This window comes from Netta rufina (genome assembly GCF_964035555.1).
Source record: "Netta rufina genome assembly, chromosome: 17".
Classification (NCBI taxonomy): Eukaryota; Metazoa; Chordata; class Aves; order Anseriformes; family Anatidae; genus Netta; species Netta rufina.
The window spans coordinates 3,259,866-3,281,388 of record NC_140141.1 but is presented as its reverse complement, the minus strand read 5'-3'; the positions used below and the strand labels follow the sequence as shown (position 1 = coordinate 3,281,388).

Here is a 21,523-nt window from a genome sequence, read left to right as displayed (position 1 = left end):
ACAAATAAACTTGAAGAGAGAAAGTGCTGAAAGAGCCATTTATGACATTAGAAGCTAAAATACAATACATAATATCAGCAGAAAGTGCAGGTAATTGCCTGACCTGCAGAAGTGCCCAGTCTTCACTGATCAACCACTCAGGATTATCCTGTCCAGCTTCAGCAGCAGGTTTGACAAGTGTCGGCAAAGGCTTTGCAAACTGTGTTTGTTGTTTCAGCAAGATATTTTTCTTCTGGTCCTTGCCTTCTCGTCGCATTTTCAACATTCCTGGAGTTGCTCGATCAAAAAGTGAACGAGGAGGAATAACTGTCTCTCCATGACGTTGCTTTTTCTTCCTACCTGCAGCTAAGACCAAAAAAAAAATTCTCAGTAAACAGTTACTACCAGTTTGATTCATGTGCTACGTACAGCTGCAAAATGCTCCTGAACACGCACAGAGTATTCCATACTACCTCTTAAAAGCACAGTGTCAGAAACTATAAAGGTTCTGGCCATACTATGTTTTAAGAACAGTCTAACTCACACAGCAGAATACCTATTTTCTAGAAATTCAGAAGTAAAAATAACCGTATGTCTAAATCAAAAGACACGCTGTCTAAGACAGACTGAATTTTTGGTGATACAGGACCACAGTGAGACAAGAAATTTCATATCCTCAAACCTGCACATTTGATCTTTACTAGACCAGACATGTAGGAAGTATCAAAAATCCTGACGTTTTTAACTTTCAGCAATAAAACTTCCAACAGTTTTGAACAAGCATTTACCAGAAGGATCTGTTTTGTGTCGTTTACGTTCCTTCCTGACATACACTGGAGGCAACTTTGATTCTGGAATAGGGGTGGTATCATACATCAGGCACATAACTGAATCAATATAGATATCATTGTCATCCTGAGGTGGAGTGGGGGGAGTCCAAAGCTGCACAGAAAAAAAAATGTAGTTACTGCACTATTAACTAATCACAGGTCTTTATGTTTCAAAAGATAAAAAGCTTATTAGGCTGCCTGCTACTACGTGTACTTACTGGCATAATTTCAGTTTGTCCATCTGGACCTTCATAGACATACTCCTACAAAGCAAAAAAGAGAATGCAATTCAAATGATCTGACTGAACCCTGAAGGAAAAGGTATTCTCAGAATAACTGAGAAGACTTCACTGTTAACACTTAAGAAATATGATAATCAGGAATTACTTTGTTGTATGCATCCTCTCGAGTGTAGGTGAGAAGTTCTTCTTCATCATCCCAAAGCATATTTTGCTCTTTTTCCTTTAACTCCTTCATATGCTGGACTTCCCATGCTTTCTTTACAGTTTTCAATTCCACCTAGGTAAAAGTTAGAGTCCTTATAAACTTCATGCAGTAACAGACATTAGATCAGAAATTACTGATTTGTGTTTTTACAGACAAATTCCTTAATCTTTGATATTTACAGGCAAAGATACTTTACATACTTTTATGGTCAGTTAAAGGAGAATTTGCAGGTATTGCAGGTATTTATACCCTTGAAATAAAGCAAACTGAGTTAAACATCCAAGACAACCAGAACAAGCTCCTTTACCCAAAATAAGCAGGCTCGCTGAAGCTAATGATATTTTTCCCTGCTATCAATGGAGTACAACAAGTATTTGCTGAACTGTGCTGAATAATGTCATTCCCATTTTACAAAGAATAAATGAAAAATTGACACCTGCTTAAACCTAAAGAATGACAAGATAGGAATATCTCTGTAAGGTATTCTTGGGGTTCATAAAGCACAGCAAGAGAAGACAATAGAGGTGCCTACAACATACTTACTCCATGTCACTGGAGCAACTTCCACTACACAATGAAAATATTAACCCTGCTTGTACGCATTATGATGAAAAACATGGAATAGAAATATTTGCTATTTTACCTCATTCAACCGAGGCTCAGTCTCATCAACTGACACATGGAAGAGCTCTAAATAATTCAAAGCATACTTCTCAATTGGAGTCAACTGTGAGAATGTATCAAGGAAAAAAAGTTAGTATTCAGAACAACAAAAGAAATGTAACTGAAGGAGACTGTATCAAAGGTTTCCTGAAAACTAATCTCCCTTTCTGATAGTTTAACATCAGCTTAAAATCAGTAGGTTTCTCATCCATTTAATGAAGTATCAAACTAATTGAAAACAAAGTTGCTTTTAAGCAAGACTGTAAAGGAGTTGAAATATATGAACTAAATATGACTTTTTAACTAAATATTCATGGAAGGTCATGGTACCTGATCCACAACAGCAACTAATTCCTGCAACGGTGAGGGCTCTTCGTTGTATTTTGTCTCGCAGAGCTCTGAGATTAAAGGCTCAATGTGCGACTCAGATCTTATTTCTTGTATGTGATCATTTGACTCTTCATCTTCGTGCTCAATACTGTTGAGGGCCTTTAAGAAAGACATTTTTTAAAAATAATGAGGACTTCAAAAACATGGAAAGAAGCTCCTATAAGAAGTTCAATGAAGTCCAACACAAATTTCTGCAACAAATCTCTCCTCAGGCAAGAGAAACAGTCCCCAGAAAGATTACAACTTCACTGCATCCCTTTGGAAGTACTGTTAAGAGGAAAATGTCAAAACAATATAAACCTAACAGAAAACAGCTTAGAAGAATTTACTTCCTCCCCAAAAATAAGAGAAGGCAGTGTAACACTAATGTCGTACAGCTGTATTTTTAATGCCTGGGTTAATAATTACCTCTATGAATGGTCGTGCAACTTTAGGTGAAATGGTTTCTGCTGGAGAAGGCTCCTGAGAAAGTACTACAAACTCTTCTGCTTTCACTCTAAATCCAGAATCCTCCATAGGAGAATGAACCTCAAACAACTCCTGAATCGTTTGCTTGGTAGTTGGAAGAAAAAAAGAGAAGTATATTCAGCTTTCAGAACTATTTTGGTTTTTATATTATTTTAAATTAACTTAGGTTCAAGTAACCTTATAAACTATGCACTGACTAAAGAAAAAATAAACCTTTATCTTTTATTTCTGGAAAATTGTCCATTTTCTCTACTGTAATTTTCTTGTGTGACTACACAGTAGAATAAAGTATTATTGAGCAATTTATAGGAAAGACAGAAATGCACACTTTAACAACCTACATCACAATATCAGGAGTGCCAGCAGAGGACAGACTAGCTTCATCAGTGCTGTCACTGTCTTCTCCACCTTGAAACCAGCCTACATCACTGAATACCCAAACTTTGTATTTCATGTTTTCAAAGTCATTGAAAACTTCAATCCTACAAACTGCAGAAGTTTGTAGCAAAGTGCAAGAAACCAGAATATAAAGTCACAGAGGTGATGACTGTACAAGCAACGGAACAAGAAAAAATGCCACATTCTCTCAAATACTGACAGCTAAGTTCCAGCAATCCTGAAATCTAATATGCTAACCTATCAATTCCAGCCCAATCACATTCCTTATATGCTGTTATTTAAAATTCCAGCACAGATTTTTTGAAATTACTAAACACCACAACACTGGTGCATGTTTTAATATTAACTTACCTGTGTTAAAAAGGCCATTGAATAGTCATTTCCCTGAGCAGCTACTTCTCTGATCAAGTCCTTTGTGCCATTTTTCAAAAGCTTCTCTTCTACAGAATTACCACTGACAAGCCTAAAAAAGGAGGAAAAAAAACAGTTTCAGAAACAGAAATTTCCCTTGTAGAATAATGATGAGCTTTTAATAAACTTTTTTTTTGGTGCTGGTACAGGCCAAGAACAAAACAGATACTACCTTCTCTACTTTAAAGTTTTTCTTTAACAATTAGTATAAAAGATCCACTATTTAAAAATGTGAGGTATGCAAGCATAGAAAAAACACGCATATATGACTCATTAATTACATGTGGTGTTAAGACTATAACTTCCTGTGATAAACTGGAGGGGGAGGGGGTAGATATTGAAGTGAGATGATGATTTCAGCACTGTTTCAACTTTATTTCAGATCATTTAGGGCAGTGCTATCTGAAATAACCTTACATTAAAGCATGTTAAGGAAAAGTTGTTGATCTGTAAGTATCACCTGTATATGTGGATATCTTTACATCTCCCAATTCTGTCACACCATTCCTGTGCCTTTGCATCCATTACTGGATTTAGATCATTGTCATAGAACACAACAGTGTCTGCCTCAACAAGATTGACTCCAGTGGAGCGACTGTGAGAAGAAAGGATGGCACAGAAAATGCGCTTGTCTCTGTTGAAACTTTTCATCAGTTCCTACATAAATGGAGTAAAAGCAAGTAGTAAATAAACCACACACCAAAATAAAATGACAAACCAAATTCACTAAGGCCTAATAAAAAAACAGAAACGAGACAAAAAAAAGTCAACATTTCAAAATAAGTGAGAAACTATATAAATTTCCTTCTACTAGCATATAAAAGGCTATGGAGCACATACTGTGGTACCCATGGACACACTTACCTGCCGTTGTTCATAGTTAGCATATTCATCAATCCTCACGAATGTGAGGAAATGGAAATTCAGGAACAATTCCAGTATGTCCAACATCAGAATCATCTGTGACAAAATCAGCACACGGCGCCCTTCAGATTTCAATTTTTGAAGCAAGACAGCAAGAGCTTCTAATTTTCCTAAATTTTAAAATAGAAAACCAAAAATGGTTTTTATATAGACACTCCATTGATATGAAACTTGAAATTACCAAGGTATTACCACCCAGTATCCGCCTTTACCTGAGTCATACTGCACCAGCCGGAGGTCAGGGAACTGCAGCAAGTGCGGAGATGTAATCCGATGCAACTGATGCAAGTGTGGAGCTGCCTTCTGCTTAAGACTATGTTTAAGGACTTTCAATCTGTGGCTATATGAAGGGGGAGGATTTGCTACATACAAACACGGGGGAGCAGCAACTGCAGCTGGCAATACGAAGAGAGCCCTGTGAAAAGCATTTTAAGAAGTGAATGCCAGGTTAAGAAACTACACACAAAACGATATGGCAATAATTTTCAGCCTGTAAACAGTGTAATTTTACACTATTAGCTACACACTTTTTTGAACTGACTTAGTAAGCAGTACAAATCTTAGAAGTGTTAACATTCTCTCTCTCTCTCTCTCTCTCTCTCTCCTTTTTGTTTTATCTGTTTTGATAATAGCTTCTGTTAAGATGTTTGTTATAATTTACATCATTTGCTGCTAAATAAATCAATCTAAACCAAACAAGCTCATGAGCAGAAACAACAACTTTACAGTTTTACTGAAAAGGACTGTTTGAGAAATAACTAAATGTGGGAAAGACCTACAAGGGCTGAGTCGTGCATTACCTGTTAACAACATCCCTTAAAGATTCTTGTTGCTGAACCAAAGTCTGGATCATTTCCTGCAACGGATCACTTGGGCCTCTGGAGGCACTTGAAGAAAGGCAACAGTTCACAAAGCCAGCCCACCTCCAACTGTTGTCCTCACAGGAAGACAGCTGAAAGGGCTTTTGTTCACCAATTAAAGAACAAATACCCAACAAGTCTCTGCCATACATTGGAGCCCTTGAACAACGGCGCTCATTGCCAGAAAATATTCTGTCCAAACGTTCCTTTAAAAGTCGGTTCTTTTCTTCATATGTTTCCTTTGACAAGAAAAGTTGAAAAAATGTATTTGCTGTCAGTAACAATTAGTTAGGAATTCTAGTTTCTTTAGAATTAAGTTATCAGGACCTGAGTAATGCGTGTCTTTTAGCATTAACACGCTCATTTCTAACAACTATTCACACCAATCACAAAACATGTAAGTTTCAAGATAAAATTTGAAGATTACATTTAAATCCAATAAATATTAAAGAGTCAGTTCCACCTTAAATTGGTGTCTTGCTTCTATTAGAGTATATTTCATAGTTTTGGAAAAAAAATAAAAAATTATATTTGAGCCATTTCAAGTAATGCATTAATATTGATAAGTTGCAGTTTCTTGTAATTTAATGTTTGATGTTTTCCAATGTTTTATAGGTTGCTTAAGTAACTTTTTTAAAAAATTGTCCAAATTAGAGATCCATGAAATTTGCCCAATTGCCAGTGTTGTAAACTATAGGTTAATATCAACCCTGAAGAGTTGCGTTTCTGTAACAAAATAGAAATTAAGTACCTGTGATTGTCCATGTGTAGGTGCTGGTTTTAACACTGCTCCCATATCACCAGATGACAAATTAGTAACTGCAGTTCTACCTGGAATACAAACTGAGGATAAACCTTGTGTTTATATATTTATTCTTCTGAAGTTGCACTTATTAGTCTCAATAAGCAGACATTTCTTAGCTGCAACACATATCATGTTACAGATAAACTTTTAGTCTAAATATTCATTAGGTACTGGAAATTCGTACCTCCTTCACTGCATCAGGCATCTGATACATGTTCATTCCAACTATTTTCACAAATATAGGAGAACAGAATTTTACTTTGCTTTGCACAAAGACCTGTTGAATTCATAGTTTATTCAGAATGTCAGGTATAGTGCATTTAAACCTTATACTCTATATCAGAAAAAGATAATTCTAATTTACCTTAATTAAACTATAAAAGATTTTTCAGAAAACATATTAGATTGGTATATCTACAAATTAAAGAAACTATACATGATGGAATCTCACAGTAGCATTTCTGCGAAGTCAACTGTTTTCAGATGTTTTACCAGGCACCTAACTGAACTGTAAGAACATTACACACAACTAATTGAAACTACAGCGATACCCTTAATGTAGTAGCAGACTACAGACACTACGTAGTGGTTATTTTCTTGATATGATTTATAGGTTTCTATCTCAGGCAGAATGCATTGGTTATCAGCACGGATTATTTGTAATAGAAAAGCAGCACAACCCTCTGCTACTCAGTGTGAGACTGCATTTAATGGTGAGTCAATACACCAATGAAGAACTGAATTCAAGTTAACAAGCAGGCACTAGCTCTTACATTAAGAATAAGAGTCTCTGAGGAACCAGCAGAGTTGAAAGCTTTGCCTTTATACATTTTTATTACAGAAAAACATGCCAACAGAGATATCCAACATATTCCGATCACTCAAAACAATTTATTTATCTGGTATCTTATCCAAAATTCAGGAAGTCAAAATAAGTATTTTCAATACGCTTTACATCTTCCTCCAAAGATTAATAGTAATTTTTTCTTTCAATACTTGAAAACAGTATTATTATTGTTGCTTTTAACAGAGCTCTCTCTTTACCATCATGAGAATAGTAAGATGTGTGAGTTTTTGTAGAAACCTTTTATCTTGATTTATCAATTTTGGTTGCGAACTGTGGTCATACTAGGAGCACCTGTAATGTTATCAGAGCTCAAGGATGAAACATTTCAGCCACAGATCTTACAAACCATGACAGAAATTCTTTACCTCCCAACAACTGGGAGGCTGCTAAAGATTCCTCTCCCTTTTTATGATGAGGTTCTTAGTCTTCAGAATGTCAAAATATGAACTTCAAGGGCACATTAATACATCAAAAAGGAGCAGTAAACAGTCTGTTTTAAGTGAATGGTTTATATCCAGAGACAATTACAGCAGATGGCCATTTCCAACGCATGAACTCCTAGTACTGCATTTATCACCACTTAACAACCTGCTGTTATGTTGTAAGTGCATCCTAGACCACAATTTCTCTATTGTTTTTTGATCAACATCTTGATTGTGTTTTAAAGCAAGGAATTGATCATATTCACAGCAAGGCACCAAATATCAGAGCAGTATTTACAGAGAGAAATGAAAACAGGAGCTTGAGTAGATAGAGAAGCAAAGAAAATTAGATATCAGAATTTATGTGCAAAACCAGAACTGCTGGACATTCTATGTCAGTATAAAAAAGCATCACCTTGATCTTTCTTTGAAAAAGAATCAAAGTATTTCAAACTCATTTCTTCCCTGAAAAACCTGACCTAAGATATAACTGGTAAATAAAATTCTATGTATTTAAATTTGGCTTCAAGCTCTTCCAAGTCTGTACTAAGACTTTACCTAAAACTTCGGTACACATCACTCATAAATCACTAGTCAGAAAGATTTCCCTTATAGTTTACCTGCTTCTGAACTCAACTGAAAAAAAAATACAATCTGTAAAAATTTGGAGTATTTACGAATATATGATTTTAGCAACTGAGTGTGTAGATAGAGACATTTCTTCAGGTCAGAAAACCTACCTTGCTGTGTGACTGCCGTGGAAGTTGGCACACCTGCTTGATGCTGGTTCCCTAATGCATTCAGAGCATTCTGAACAGTTCCAGCTTGGGAAACAGTCTGCATGACAACTGGACCCTGAGGTCTCAAATACTGCTGTCCTGGTGCTGAAACAATTTGGAGAACGCTTCCTGCAACAGATGGATTTTAAAAAATTAGACTGAATAGAGTGTAAAAGGAGCTCTAGTGTTCTGTAGCAAAAGATACCACTGTTACAAACCACTCATTACTGTTTCAAACTACATTAAAATTTTACCCCCAAAAGTCATTATACCCATCAGATTTAAAACTCCGTAATCTCTGCTAGGAGAGACCGAAGTCTTCATAGTTATTCAGGAGCTTCACGTAGAGTATCATTACATATCTAGGTATTTTATACAGAATTTGGACGAAATCCAATTAAGTAAAAAACTGTCACGTAGTGTTTCCCGTATTTATTTTGTTAGCCATAAGAATCAAGGTTTCTAAATTCTCCTGAATTTGGCAATGCACACACCACCAGGAGGAGAAATTTGAGAGCTGAAAGTACTCTAAGTAGAGCTTTCAGATCAGTGAAAGCTCTGATCAGTATGGAAAAAACCATAGGCACACCAATCTTGAAGTGTTATTTACACCATTTCCGAACAAATTAAGAATATCCTTAGTTTCGCCTGTTTCTACTCATCAGATAATTTATCTGAAATAATATCTCACCTTACTTCAGCTATATTGCATACACGTGAAAGCAAATTCAGTAATAAAATCTTGAAATACAATATAGAAAAGGAAAGTAACCATGTCTTTTACTTAATACACAATTATTTTCAAAACAGAGCTAGCTCATTATCCATCTCACACAGAAAGCAGGTAGAACAGAACAGTACAAACGGGCGGGATGAAATCTCATTAATATACGTCAACAAGGAATGTGCTGTCCAGATCAAAAATGGAGCATCCTAAATACCGGGAAACCCACTGTTTTGAAATTAGTACCTTGTAACTGCAAAGGCTGCCCTGCAGTGAGCTGGCGAAGTTGACTATGTGATAAAGTAAACTTGTTTCCTTGGAACTGCAGTGTTACAGGGGTCTCTGGCTGAGCAATTCTGCCTTGTGCTCCTGCTATAGAAGCCAGCTGGGCTATTTTTACTACCTCACCACCTGTTAAGGAGGAAAACAAGCATTAAGAAAAACAAAGCGGGAGGTGGGTTGTTCAACATTCACAGTTCTAAATTTTGGTTAGTAAACTGGTGCTGAAGCGCCTTCCATGCAGAATTATACTTAGTGCATCAAAAGTGTCATATAAAAGTTAAGCAGGTATTGCTTTCTATATTTGTTGGACAAACTGGAAAAAAGCTGATTGTTTAAAAGCTAAGAACATCAACATTTTAGAAGGTATCACTTTCATTAGCAAAAAGGGTAAGAGCTACCTGAAAACTCATGTGACACTTTGTAACAGAACAAGTATAGACATTAAAGTGATTTCCACTGCCTTTTCAAGAGCATAAAGGAAGGTTGAAGGAAGAGACAAAAATATTCACGCATGTAGCTATATAAATACATTTAAAATAATACGAAATTTGCTGATGAAACATGATTTACATTAAGCAATCTGCACTTAGACAAACCAAAAAGCTTTAAAGTGACAAGGACCAAGCTTTTTGTGATTTAAATGCAGAAAGGTTAGAGGCATTTAAGCATTAAGTTTTACGATCTTGAGAAAATACGGGCATGGAAATTTAGCTTTTGTAAAGGCAGTGCATTACCCCAGAGAAAAAATTAATACATCAGTGCTCAGTACTCTACATACATGCTAATAGGCAGTGCACATACAACCTTAAAGCAAAGCCTCATTGCTTTTCTCTGCCTAACAGTTGCGACGCTCCTCTCTGTGAGAGGCCTTTAGCAGATGGATTAGTGTTTAATATGAAAGGAATAATTAGGATAGAGCTAAAACATTTGGTCTGAAGGAAGTCTTGCCAGCAGAAGGAACATGCAGAAATAGGAGATTAAGTTGACACCGCTAATGTATGTCCACAGCAATTCTATTGTTTCTTATCCAATTTTTGATTTTCCTTGGTCATAAGCAACGTACTGAGCAAGGCTAATCAGAAGAGTGAAAAAAAAACAACGATTCTGTACACATTTTAGGGTGCCTAGTAACTTAACCTCGTTGTAGTAAAAAGGTGGGAGAAACCTCGAAAGGGGAGGCCACTTACTAGGCAACCGTGCCTGGGCCTGAGAGGTGAGTACCAGCCTCTGAGGCAGCACACTCTGTTGGATGGTGTGCGGGGGGGGCTGTGGCTGGGCCTGGCCCAGCTGGGAGGCCTGTGCTGTGGTCTGGCCCCGCTGTTTCACAGGATGGGCTGTGCTAGTTGCTGTGGTGAAGGTCGCTGCGGGCTGGTGTCTTGGAGCACTGGTGGAAGCCTGAGTTGTCTGAAACTGTGCTGCTGCGGCTGCAATCGATAAGGTTTGTTTGTGCAAGCTGTTAGAGGTTTTTTAACTCCACTGCTTTAAACAACCTGCATTAAAAAGAAACCTTCCAACAGGATATTAAAACGGCTACAGGAAAGGCTTTTCCTTACAGACTGGGATTTCTAGCTATGCCTATTACTCCATCCTACTTTTACAACATTATTTATTTGGTAAGCATTGTTTAAAGGTTAAATAAATACACAAAAGTACTCTAAATTCCCAAGTTTGACAGAATATTACATGTGATGGGGGTATAAATACCGACTATGACATATTAACTCCATACACTAACAGTTAGGTTACACAAAGCTTAGTTTTGCATTACACTGGCAGATCATACTGTGGAAACTAGTGGGGAAATTTACTGGCAATTAGTCTGTTGGTATTTTTAAGCTATTAGTATTCTAGACCATTAAGCTAGATGGAAAAAAGAGTTCTATTATCAGGCTAACTGGTATCAGTGTATTTAGAAGTCTATCTAATCAACAAAGCCCTAACTCTCTTACCTTGATTTGAGGACACCGTAGCTATGGGTGATCTTCCCCGTACTTGTCCCTGTTGAGTTACTGTTGCTGTGGTCACCGTGCGTTGTACCTGAGTGCTTGGAAAAACTACAGTCCTGCCCTCTGGTTTCTGACCATACTGAACCGGTTGAAACAACCTGAAAAGAACATGAAAAGTCAAAGGCTATAGGAAGATCATAATTTGGATTTTAAAAAGTAAGCTCTATCAGCAGGGAAAGCATAAACTGATCCCTCAGATACCAATCGCTTGCTTACAGATGGCTGATGCTGGCAAGACTCATCACTGGCAAACTTCAATTACAGAAATCCCATAAAGTCAGCTTGCTAAGTACACGCAAGAAGAAAATCTTCATTGCTACACATCCAGTTGAATGCAGGAAAAAACAGAATTACAGTAAACAAGTCACACAGTCTAGCTTGAAACTGGAATGGCATCCTTGTATCATTTCCAGAGAGATGTCAACCTGCCAGCAGGTCATCGGGCAACTTCTTTTAATCAAAAAAACAGTTCCACATAACTTTGGGATTTTCCAAGAGGAAAATACCAATACATCCACCAATTAAGTAAAAACTTTGGGAAATCAAAAAAAAAAAAAAAAAAACCTTCAAAAGGGTTGTATGACTGTGAAAAACTATTAAAATGGAATCCCTACTTAAAGTTGTAAATAAGAAAGAATAAAAAAAAATACAAAGCAAATTCTGAGAATTTATGTGAATCACGTTACGAGAGATGCAGACAGAACTACGTTTTGCTCCTGTAACTCTAGCTAAAAGGAAGACACTTGAACATACCTGCTTGGTTTGAGCTTCACTGGGTTAGGCCTGGCTGGTGGTGGAGGGGAGCTGTAGATTTCTTCAATTAATTTTCTAGTAACCTTTTGTTTTGGCAACAATTGTGCTTCATAATGAGTCATTTTGTTTTCCATTCCAATGAGATCAAAGAGAGACAAGTCTGATTCCTAGAAGTATTGTAAAGTAAGGTTTATTATTTTATGTGACAGCACAAACAGTTAAGCATTCTCTGTGTTCTACACTAAATTACTTTCTACATTTTACTTTTTAATTTGAAATAAATTCTCTAAGTTTAAAAAAGTTAACTATTAATTATTAGCCAAAACTGTCTAGAAACTTTGGAAACATATCTTAAGCTGGTAGTCCTGTTTTATGCATCAGCATCAGAAACAAGAAAATTTAAATCATTAGCTGCCACTATAGAAATCAAGGCAAGCCATCATTTGACAATTCCTCATACACCAAAATTTCCAGAGAATCAACTAAAATTCTTAGAATGCGTTTGTTGACTATGGAACTCAAATGCCAAACTATAAAGTATGTGTATAATTTAGGTGCAGAAAAATATGAAGGATGAAATATGATCAGCCGAAAAGATCACCATTACTCATGCTTCTTTCTAGGGAAATTGTTCTATTATCTTGAAGAGGGAGAACACACCTTTGATGATAACACAAATAGTGATACTTCAAATGGACTGACAGAAGCGTACTAATTTACTCATTGAATCAGTGTTTACTTTCATGTGAATAAAGAGTAAGTCCTACTCTCCTTTAGCTACTGAAAGCACAAGAAAAAAAAAAAAAACAGGATGTTATAAATAAGCGCTGTGCTACCCAAAGTGTTGTTGCTGTAGGAAAACTGCAAATGACTATGGCTGCGATGAAAGCAAAGCTAATTTCTCTTCGACCAAGTAGTTCATGAAAAATTGCAAACTACTTGAAAAAAACATGATTGAAAACCACTTGAAAAGCTCAAACTGCTATTATGAAAAAGAGATGCAACAAGTATGAGTTTGGTAGGCATGGATATGGAATAGTGAATTCCTTCAATTTATAACTTCAGGTAGCCTTACGATGTATAAGACGACAATATTAAGTACCAATATTCTATGAGGACACTAACAGAGAAAAATAGTTTACTTTTCTACTCACCTTCCAAATATCCCTTTCTAGGGCACTCAGTACAAGAGATGGAGTTCTATATTCCAGTGTTTCTGATACGTAAGAGGTACTTGAAAGCCGGGGGTTTATCAGATCAGGGTGATTACAGATCCTTTGCAGCTGCATCAGGACATGCAGGACACTGATGAAGTGCCCACTTTTGAGAGCTTCTTGGGTTCTACCAAGTAATTGATACAGAAATCAGTTTAAGCACATGTTTTCAAAGACATAAAAAGATGTTCCTAAATCAGTGTGCAGCGCAATACATTATGCAAAAGTCTATAATGCAAGTTTAGTCTTTACCTAGGTGTTTCCAGAGCGGTTTAAGTAACACTGCAGTGAATATCAATCTGGGAACATGAAGCTTAGGGACCAGTGCTACCTTAAAGTCAGATACAACCTTACCATCTCCCTATCCTCCAACTTTCTTTGTTTTGTTTCTGTTCTTTCCCTTCACTTTTCAATAGCTACTTGGTCTCACAGCACAAGTTAAGAGGAGAAAGGTGGAGGAGGGAGAGGAGGCAGAAACATTTTGGGCTTTAAGAAATAAGAAACCACACATTAGAAAGAAATCTTGAAGCAAAACGGGGCAAAACTGACCAATAATTACAATTTGATTTTTAGGGTTCATATGTAAAAGCACGCGTTTTTCTTTAGGCTCATAGCATCATTTGTCTACCACTTTAGTTTACAATTTGTGTTCTAACCACTGGTCATGCAGGAAAATTTCAGAAAAATATTACAAACACCTCCAACCATGACATTCCAAGCATATCATCGTGCTTAAGCACGAAAAATGACAGCATTTTATTTCCTGTTTTAATTCCTTACCCTGGTTGTAATATGACATCTTCATACATAGCTTTTTGTCGATTAGAAAGACGACACTTTAGTACATGTTCATATTTCTTTGTTAGCTGCTTTTCAACATCTCTCTTTGATCTTCGCAAGATAAATGGCTGAATCATCTGAAACATAAATTGAAGAAAAAAACTTCTCTCACTTCAAAGATGCAATTTTACAACAGCAAGCCAAACCCATTCACACCCAATACATTTTATGTGACAAACCTCGTACGTCATATTCAATCATACTAAACATACACAGCATAAGCATTATTTGTTCATAAATTTCTGCATGGTATCCTTCAAAATCTGAGCCCCACATAATTTTTAAATGATACCTCTATACTTTTTGGGTAGCAGAAAACCCTGCTTACAGCTGGACTTTCTGTCTGAACTGAATAAAGATTAAGAAAGGCCAAAAATCTAGAGGTTAACCACACCTCTTAATTTATTTTTTTTTTCCATCTCTAAGAGCTTCTACACCTACTGTAGGATGGCAGATGAAAAAAATGACAACATACTCTGTGTAACCTGATGACCAGTTTATGGCAATAATCTTGGTTCTCTTCATTAGCTGCTTTTACTGGAAAATCTAGATAAGGCCTGGAAATTCCCGGAATCAAGAAGTGTACCATGGTCCACAACTCCATCAATGTGTTATGCAGAGGAGTATCTATCAGAAGTAAACGATGTTGGCTGTGAATAATAAAAGAAAAATTGTAATCAATACAGGATCTAGCTAACATCATTATGGAGACCAATACTCAAACACTGTACCTTTAGGTTTGGCAGATACACGGAATAAAGAAGGAGTAGTGCTAATAAAATTAAATCTAGGATAAGTTGGTTTTTTAATCTTGAATATAACACTAAACTACCTTCCTCATTGCAGAGTGTCAGAACATACAAGGGAATCTGTTTTAAAGCAGATTATCAGCAAAGAGGAGTTCTTGCGTTACAATGGAAATAACCAGAAGATCCTGAGCATGTCTCTGTATCCTGACTGTTTCAAGTACAGTCACCTCTATAGGCAAATGCTGGTAAATAGTACCGTAATTTGGGCAGACTAGAGTACTCTTACTCTTCTCTTTTGAACAGAAAACTGATGTGGTGTGAAGAAAAAAAAACAAAAAAAAAAACACTGCCAATATGAAAAAAATGCTCTATGCCATACCAGCGGAGACTGAAAAGTGCTTCCCAGTGTTTCTCAGTCATGTTCTTAATTTGTTGCATCTCATCTACTATTAAATATTTCCATCTCATTTTCATAAATGCTGGGTGGCCTTTGAACAATTGCTTGTAGGAGGTGATACACACATTAAAGCTGTTGGGTTCTGACCATTCCTACAGAAAAGGAAACAAAGGGTGAGACAGAAAAGTTAAGGCAGAACGCTCTGGTATCTTACAACTACCTATGCCATCATTAAGAACAGAAAGATGCTATGACCCAAAGCATTCTAAAAGATAGCCTTGTCTTTAAACGGCAGTCAGTTCAGAAAGCAGGTTAAGTATTGCATGTGTTCCTCAATACCAAGGAAGTTTCTAAGATGCCTTTCAAAATCTAGAACTGTTAGATGTGAATCTCTTCATAAAGCAACTTGTAGTGTTAGAATTTTGTTTATATCCCATCAGGACAGAAGGCATATACAGATTAATGTCAGGTAAGAGAAAAGTTTTGCCATCTAAAACGAAAAACATAACAGTGTAAGATTCATGGAACACAGTACCTGTCTCTTTGCTCTAAGCTCTCTTTGGCTGCCAAAATAGAGAAGAATTTTCAACCCTGGGCACCAGCGTTTCAATTCCAGCTCCCACTTCAATATGTTACAACTCCGTACAACAACAAGGTGAGGGCCCCAGTTACCTACAGTTAAAAATAGAAAGAGGCTCCTATAACTCACGTGACTTACCCTCAACCCTGATTTTTAAAGTATAGAACACTAAATTCATCATTAAAAGCCAGATCCAACATCAAACAGAAGTAATGTAATGATTAATCTATGTATTATTTTGAATAAAAGATACTAATCCCATAACTTTTGCCTTACTTGTAATTCTTAAGCCATTCTGACTACAAAAACACTGTTAGTAATACCTGAGATGACATACAAGACACATTCTTCCAACTGATTATATTTACTCCTTGAATTTAACCATCTGCAGCTATCTGCTTACTACAATTTGTGAGACTTTTTCATTAAACTAGTAAACTAGGCTTCAGAAGAATTTTGTCACCTAGAAGGTAACAGCAGATTGGTAAAACAGTATACTTGATATGAAAGCACTCCTTTGTCACACTTAACCTAAGAAAGCTTTCTGACATAATCCTACTCTGTACATTAACTAAAGTCTGATACAGTTCAGCAGAAAAATGTGACCTTAGTCACATTCACAAAGACAATGTTGGCCCAGTACCTGCCTAAAATTGAGACAAATTAACTCACCTTCGTTACAAGCCAAGTGTGCAAAAAAGGCGATAATTTGCACTGTTTTTCCAAGCCCGGCTTCATCGGCCAGAATGCCATTGAGATTTTTCCTGTACAACTTTGCTAACCAATCCAGCCCAATTTTTTGATATTCTCTGAGAGGCCCATACAACAGGGACGGAGTATTGTATTTCACCTGTAATGAGAATTCATTGTTACTTTTTTTTTTTTGAAGTTAAATTGACAGAGCATGTAAAAAAAAAAAAAACAAATACATTCTATAGTTTGATACACAGAAAATATTTACTATTACTTGTGGCTAAAATCTGCTAAATCACATAAAAGGCATTCTTCATTTAAACACATACAGTAGCAGAAAAGAGGGAATTTTACCGTTGTTGTTATCCTAGAGCTGCCTTTAGGTAACAGCATTTCTGCTGCAGCAGCAACTTCTGATATGTCTCGCATGTGCTTCTTCGGAGGACTTGATCTGTCTATACTTTTGTACTGGTCAATGCTGAGGAGAGAGTCTATGAGGACAACTTCTTTCTGAGGACTTTCCCTATCAGACATATGGTCATCCATTTCTGTGAGACAAAAATGACATTGGCATATAAAATAAACAAAAACTTAAGAATCAGCTACACAAAGGAATTGAGCTGGCTAGCATTCATTAACGGCCTAAAAAGAAACAATTACACGATCTTCGGGGTAGTCAAGCTAAAATTCAAGTAGCTTAAGCTCAGTAAGATGAGCACGTTCTAGATGTTCGCACTAGATATACGAACAAAACCATTTGCTTTTCACAACTTCTTTGGAGGTCCTCTCATATTACCTATTAGCTATCTTCAGATATTTAATTCCATCATCACTGTAGTACAGAAAAGACGGCAACTGTGTAATAATAACTATGAAGAGTTATGAAGTGTGCTGTTCTATTCAGTGTAGAGAAAGAGAAGCTCTTTATCGCTCACTACTGTTTCTGAGAATTTCACATACCATGGCAGGCAAATACTACCCTCTTTTTAATGAACCAAGAAATGAAAGAATAGGAAGAAATTCTCCACAGGCCTTTATCCAAAAATATATAGCAATAACAGAAATAAATCTAACCATCTTTCCAAATGCTTACTCAGAAAGCCACTGTACTTTCCATTAATTCTTGTAGAGAACACTGCTCACCACTTTAAAAAAATATATAATTTCAGATGTAGTTCACTCAATATTTGTTTTCCCTCAGTATAAAATGTTTTTGAATACAGAACCTAAGAGCCATTCAATTTATTTCACACTGTAAATCAGCACTTTCTTCTAAACAAGTAGTAATTTACCTTCCTCACTGCTATCCTCTTCACTGTCAGGTTTAGGCTGGGGCCAGTGAAAATTTTCAGAAAAGGCACCTTCATACATCTTTAGTAAATCATCCAGAGGCAATTCAGCTGAAGATCATTAAAGCATGTGAGTTTAAAAATACCAAAACTTGTAACAAACAATACCACTATTTTAAATCTCATGACATTCTTCACTTTCATAAAGACAGTCCTGTAATCAAAAGTTAACTGAAGGAGTAATTACTGGTTGGAGGAAGGAAGTATTTATTTAATTACCCAGAGGACAGAGCACACTTGGCATAACACCATGTAGCCTACTCATCCAGGTTGCTTTTTATATACTACAAACCACCACACAAACATACAGTAAGCTACTGGTTGGCAAGGTAGGGGCATCAAATCAAAGTGGTTAAAAGACAACTGAAGACTTCCAAGTTTCAGAACTGAACTGCACCTCAACCCTACTTAACAGTATCGCCGTGACCCCTTGTCTGATCTGTTGAGGCAGGAATGTACATGTTGTCAGTGGCCAATCAATCAAGAAACACCCTAATTAGGAACTTGGCTGACCGGCCAAGAGTTATAATCCCTCCAACTGACCAGCTGGCTGCAGCCACTAAGCTGCCAAACAAACCAAACAAATGGATTAGGAAACTGCATGTTAATTGCCAACCAGGCCTAGCTTAATGGGAAGCTTGCCTCTAAAGATCAGCATGTTTTTTACCATGATAACTGAAGTGATCCCTACGGGACACTTTGCACACATCAAGCTCTGCATGGCAGTTATTGTTAAGTTCCTAACGAAAGCAAATCGGCAGCCTGAGCATTGTCCCTAAAAGTCCTATACCTTTCAAATACGTATATCCCCCAAGAGCAGCCTTTCAGCACCATTTCAGACTTACCAGGTGCATCACAAAACCCTTCTGAAATATTCAGGACAACTGATGACAAAATGTTTATGTTCACCCTGATATACTTCTGTTTTTCAGTATTTATCATATGTACCTAGAACTTAGATTGAGAGTTTTTTGGTTGAGGTTTTAAGAAAAGCCATGCTTCAATAAAGACTTCTTTTCTCAAGCTATCTTGCATAATAACTAGGTAAGTACGCGGACCACTTTATGAATTACAGAAGTCCATCATCATAAACTAAGTGCTATAACTTCCCAAACAGAAAAATAATATGGGTTATACATGACCGAATACTTCAATGCATTCAACTTTTCATCTATAAGCCTATTTACAAATACAGTAACTGCTGCATGTTTTTATCACAGAATCACAGAATTGTAGGGGTCAGAAGGAATCTCGAAAGATCATCGGGTCCAACCCCCCTGCTTGCTGTTGTTTCAGAGCCCACCAGAGAAGAATCAAGCTACATGCCTACCTTCTTTGGCTAGATTAGACAATTCAGTTTGATGGTTTATATTTCCTTCTTTAGCTTCTTGTTCTTCAATTGTTTCTTCTTCATCTTCAACTAAAATCAAAACAAATGCTGTGTCATTCAAGTTACAAAATAATTCTGCAAGTTTATAACTATGTACCCTTGAAGCATACTAGCACAGAATATTACAAGTTAGCAAGATTCAAAAAGAATGGAACATGTATATGGAAAACAATAAAATCTGACAGCAGCTATACCTAGAAACTAAAAAAAATAGGAAAGGGAGAGAAGCATTTCTGTCTCAAGACAAAAGGCAGTCTTTAACTGTTTGCTGTTGGTTGACAGTAGTCCCCAGAGGTAGATTACTCTGTTGCTTTAAACTGGGAATTTTCTTTATCAGAAACGTAGATGTCTTCACAAGAAAGTCACTGAAGTAGATGCGTTATTCAGTCTGAAAGCCTCAAAAGAAGTTTAAGACTTCCGGTAAGTTTTGAAAAACAAAGGAATGAGAAGAGAAAGAATTTAAATCTACCAAAGATGGCAGTTTGATTCCAGGGAAAGTTTTATTTCCAAATTTTCACTGAAGTTCTTTTCTACAACTGACTTTCTAATCTCTCTAAGAAGTGGATTAGGGTTGGTATTTTTTGGGGAAAGGCAGCAAGTCCACACAGAAACAGAATGAAAAACAGTGGCCTCAGGGTTTTAATGCATAACTTATGTACTATGCTATAGATAAACAATTTTGAAAAGTGACATACCTTCCTCATCAGTCAAAGATGTGCTTGCCTTTCTTTTCCTTCCAGATGATGAAGAACCCTAGCATTCAATAATTAAAATATTTAAGATCTCAGAAAACAAAGCTAGGATTTTTTTTGTTTGCAGTTTTAAAGAAAATGAGTGCTTTACAATGATACTGGCAATCACCAATAGACATTTAATATCTATTAGCACTTTTCTGGTCATGGAAAAACAAAACACAATAAAAGGAAACTGGACATGCACATACACTATCTTTGTCAAAAATGATTACCTTCTCCCCAGCATTTGTTTCCAAACTCTCATTTTCACCATTAAGGACAAAGATTAAGGTATTTCATGGCACACATCAAGCCCTGTAATTCCAGCTAAAATGTGTATGTTTTCAACAAAGCTTAAAACTGAACATTCCCTTTGGATCATATCCATTCCATTCTGCTTTACCTTGTGATCTGAGTACTTCACCAGCTACCGTCAACCTGAACAAGCAACACTATATGAAAAAGCACAGCGTGACTCAGGCTGACTAGCTCAGGTTCTGAAGACTTACCATTTCACTTTCTTTTTCCAATAAAAGGTCTTCTGAAGGCTTAGCATCCTTACCTGGAAAATTATCGCACTTGATGTAAGTAATGGTTTTAAACTAAATAAGTGTAGATTTAGATTAGAAATTACAAAATTCTTTATTCTTAGAGAGTGGTGGGACAATGGAACAGGACGCCCAGCAACGCTGTCAATAACCCATTCCTGGAAGTGCTCAAGGCCAGGTTGGATGGGGCTTTGAGCAACCTGATCTAGTGGAATCTGTCCCTGCCTGTGGCAGGCGAGATGGAATTACATGATCTTTAAGGTCTCTCTCAACCCAAACCATTATACAATTCTAGTAGTCACTAAACAATTTTATGTTTATGTTAACTCTTAAAAGCGTCCAACAGAGAACTAATACTAACTAAATCTAGCAGAAAAACACTGCACTCTTTTGCATAGTTCTGTTGCCACCAAGCACCATCATTTATATTGAATTTCTTATGAAATAAAATGCAATTACCTTTCCTTGAAAATTTCTTTAAATTCAAAGCTTTTTTTCTTTTCTCTTGAAATTCAATTTGCAGTTTTATTTCAACGACCTAAAATGTAAATCAAGTCTAATAAAACACTTCCATTTTAGAAATTAATTATTGAAGATTAAAAAAACAGTACAACTCACACAAGTATTAACAAGTCAATATTATATTTTACCTGCTCAATGTTAGACCAGAAGTATTCTATTTCTCTAGCAATTGATGCAGCAATTCGCCTTAGTTTGTTTTGTTCCTCCCTTTTAGCTCGTTCTTCATTAAGTTTCTTCTCTTCATGATAACGGGCCACAGTTCTTACCATCTATGATACAATAGATACTGACTTAGGTTACCTCAAAATACACATCAACACATTTCTTAAGTTTACATTAGTTAGCAGCAGACAGATATTGACTGTAGCTTTAATAGGTGTTAGCACTTAGCTTCATCATTACTAATTCTTACCATGTCAGTAAAACAGACATGAAACTGGAAAGAAAAAAGAAAACACAAGAACTGTAACTAAAAAATCCAGTAGAGAACTCTTAATTCACTACTCTCTCTTAATACA

At 36.5% G+C, this 21,523-nt stretch overlaps 1 protein-coding gene across 10 annotated transcripts in view; it reads right to left on the bottom strand.

The window, feature by feature from the left end:
- The window catches only part of LOC311215952 (E1A-binding protein p400-like), a 48,154-nt gene that overhangs the window by 13,536 nt on the left and 13,095 nt on the right, over positions 1-21,523 (bottom strand). For 7 of the 10 annotated variants that reach the window (XM_084297395.1, XM_084297397.1, XM_084297399.1 and 4 more), the window contains 31 exons: positions 21,134-21,274; positions 20,943-21,021; positions 20,445-20,497; positions 19,897-19,954; positions 19,142-19,231; positions 17,755-17,862; positions 16,817-17,010; positions 16,442-16,619; positions 15,725-15,861; positions 15,172-15,341; positions 14,519-14,693; positions 13,984-14,120; positions 13,144-13,330; positions 11,990-12,156; positions 11,180-11,334; positions 10,418-10,654; positions 9,195-9,359; positions 8,186-8,353; positions 6,123-6,214; positions 5,312-5,610; positions 4,724-4,926; positions 4,452-4,621; positions 4,048-4,244; positions 3,528-3,639; positions 2,718-2,861; positions 2,250-2,408; positions 1,900-1,983; positions 1,197-1,328; positions 1,028-1,072; positions 768-921; positions 104-345 (listed from right to left, as the gene is read on the bottom strand). In XM_084297395.1, the coding sequence (XP_084153521.1) occupies positions 104-345; positions 768-921; positions 1,028-1,072; positions 1,197-1,328; positions 1,900-1,983; positions 2,250-2,408; positions 2,718-2,861; positions 3,528-3,639; positions 4,048-4,244; positions 4,452-4,621; positions 4,724-4,926; positions 5,312-5,610; positions 6,123-6,214; positions 8,186-8,353; positions 9,195-9,359; positions 10,418-10,654; positions 11,180-11,334; positions 11,990-12,156; positions 13,144-13,330; positions 13,984-14,120; positions 14,519-14,693; positions 15,172-15,341; positions 15,725-15,861; positions 16,442-16,619; positions 16,817-17,010; positions 17,755-17,862; positions 19,142-19,231; positions 19,897-19,954; positions 20,445-20,497; positions 20,943-21,021; positions 21,134-21,274 (4,632 nt within the window). The remainder of the gene's footprint in view (positions 1-103; positions 346-767; positions 922-1,027; positions 1,073-1,196; positions 1,329-1,899; positions 1,984-2,249; positions 2,409-2,717; positions 2,862-3,527; positions 3,640-4,047; positions 4,245-4,451; positions 4,622-4,723; positions 4,927-5,311; positions 5,611-6,122; positions 6,215-8,185; positions 8,354-9,194; positions 9,360-10,417; positions 10,655-11,179; positions 11,335-11,989; positions 12,157-13,143; positions 13,331-13,983; positions 14,121-14,518; positions 14,694-15,171; positions 15,342-15,724; positions 15,862-16,441; positions 16,620-16,816; positions 17,011-17,754; positions 17,863-19,141; positions 19,232-19,896; positions 19,955-20,444; positions 20,498-20,942; positions 21,022-21,133; positions 21,275-21,523) is intronic. The other 3 variants (XM_084297398.1, XM_084297404.1, XM_084297403.1) reach the window with 3 other exon arrangements.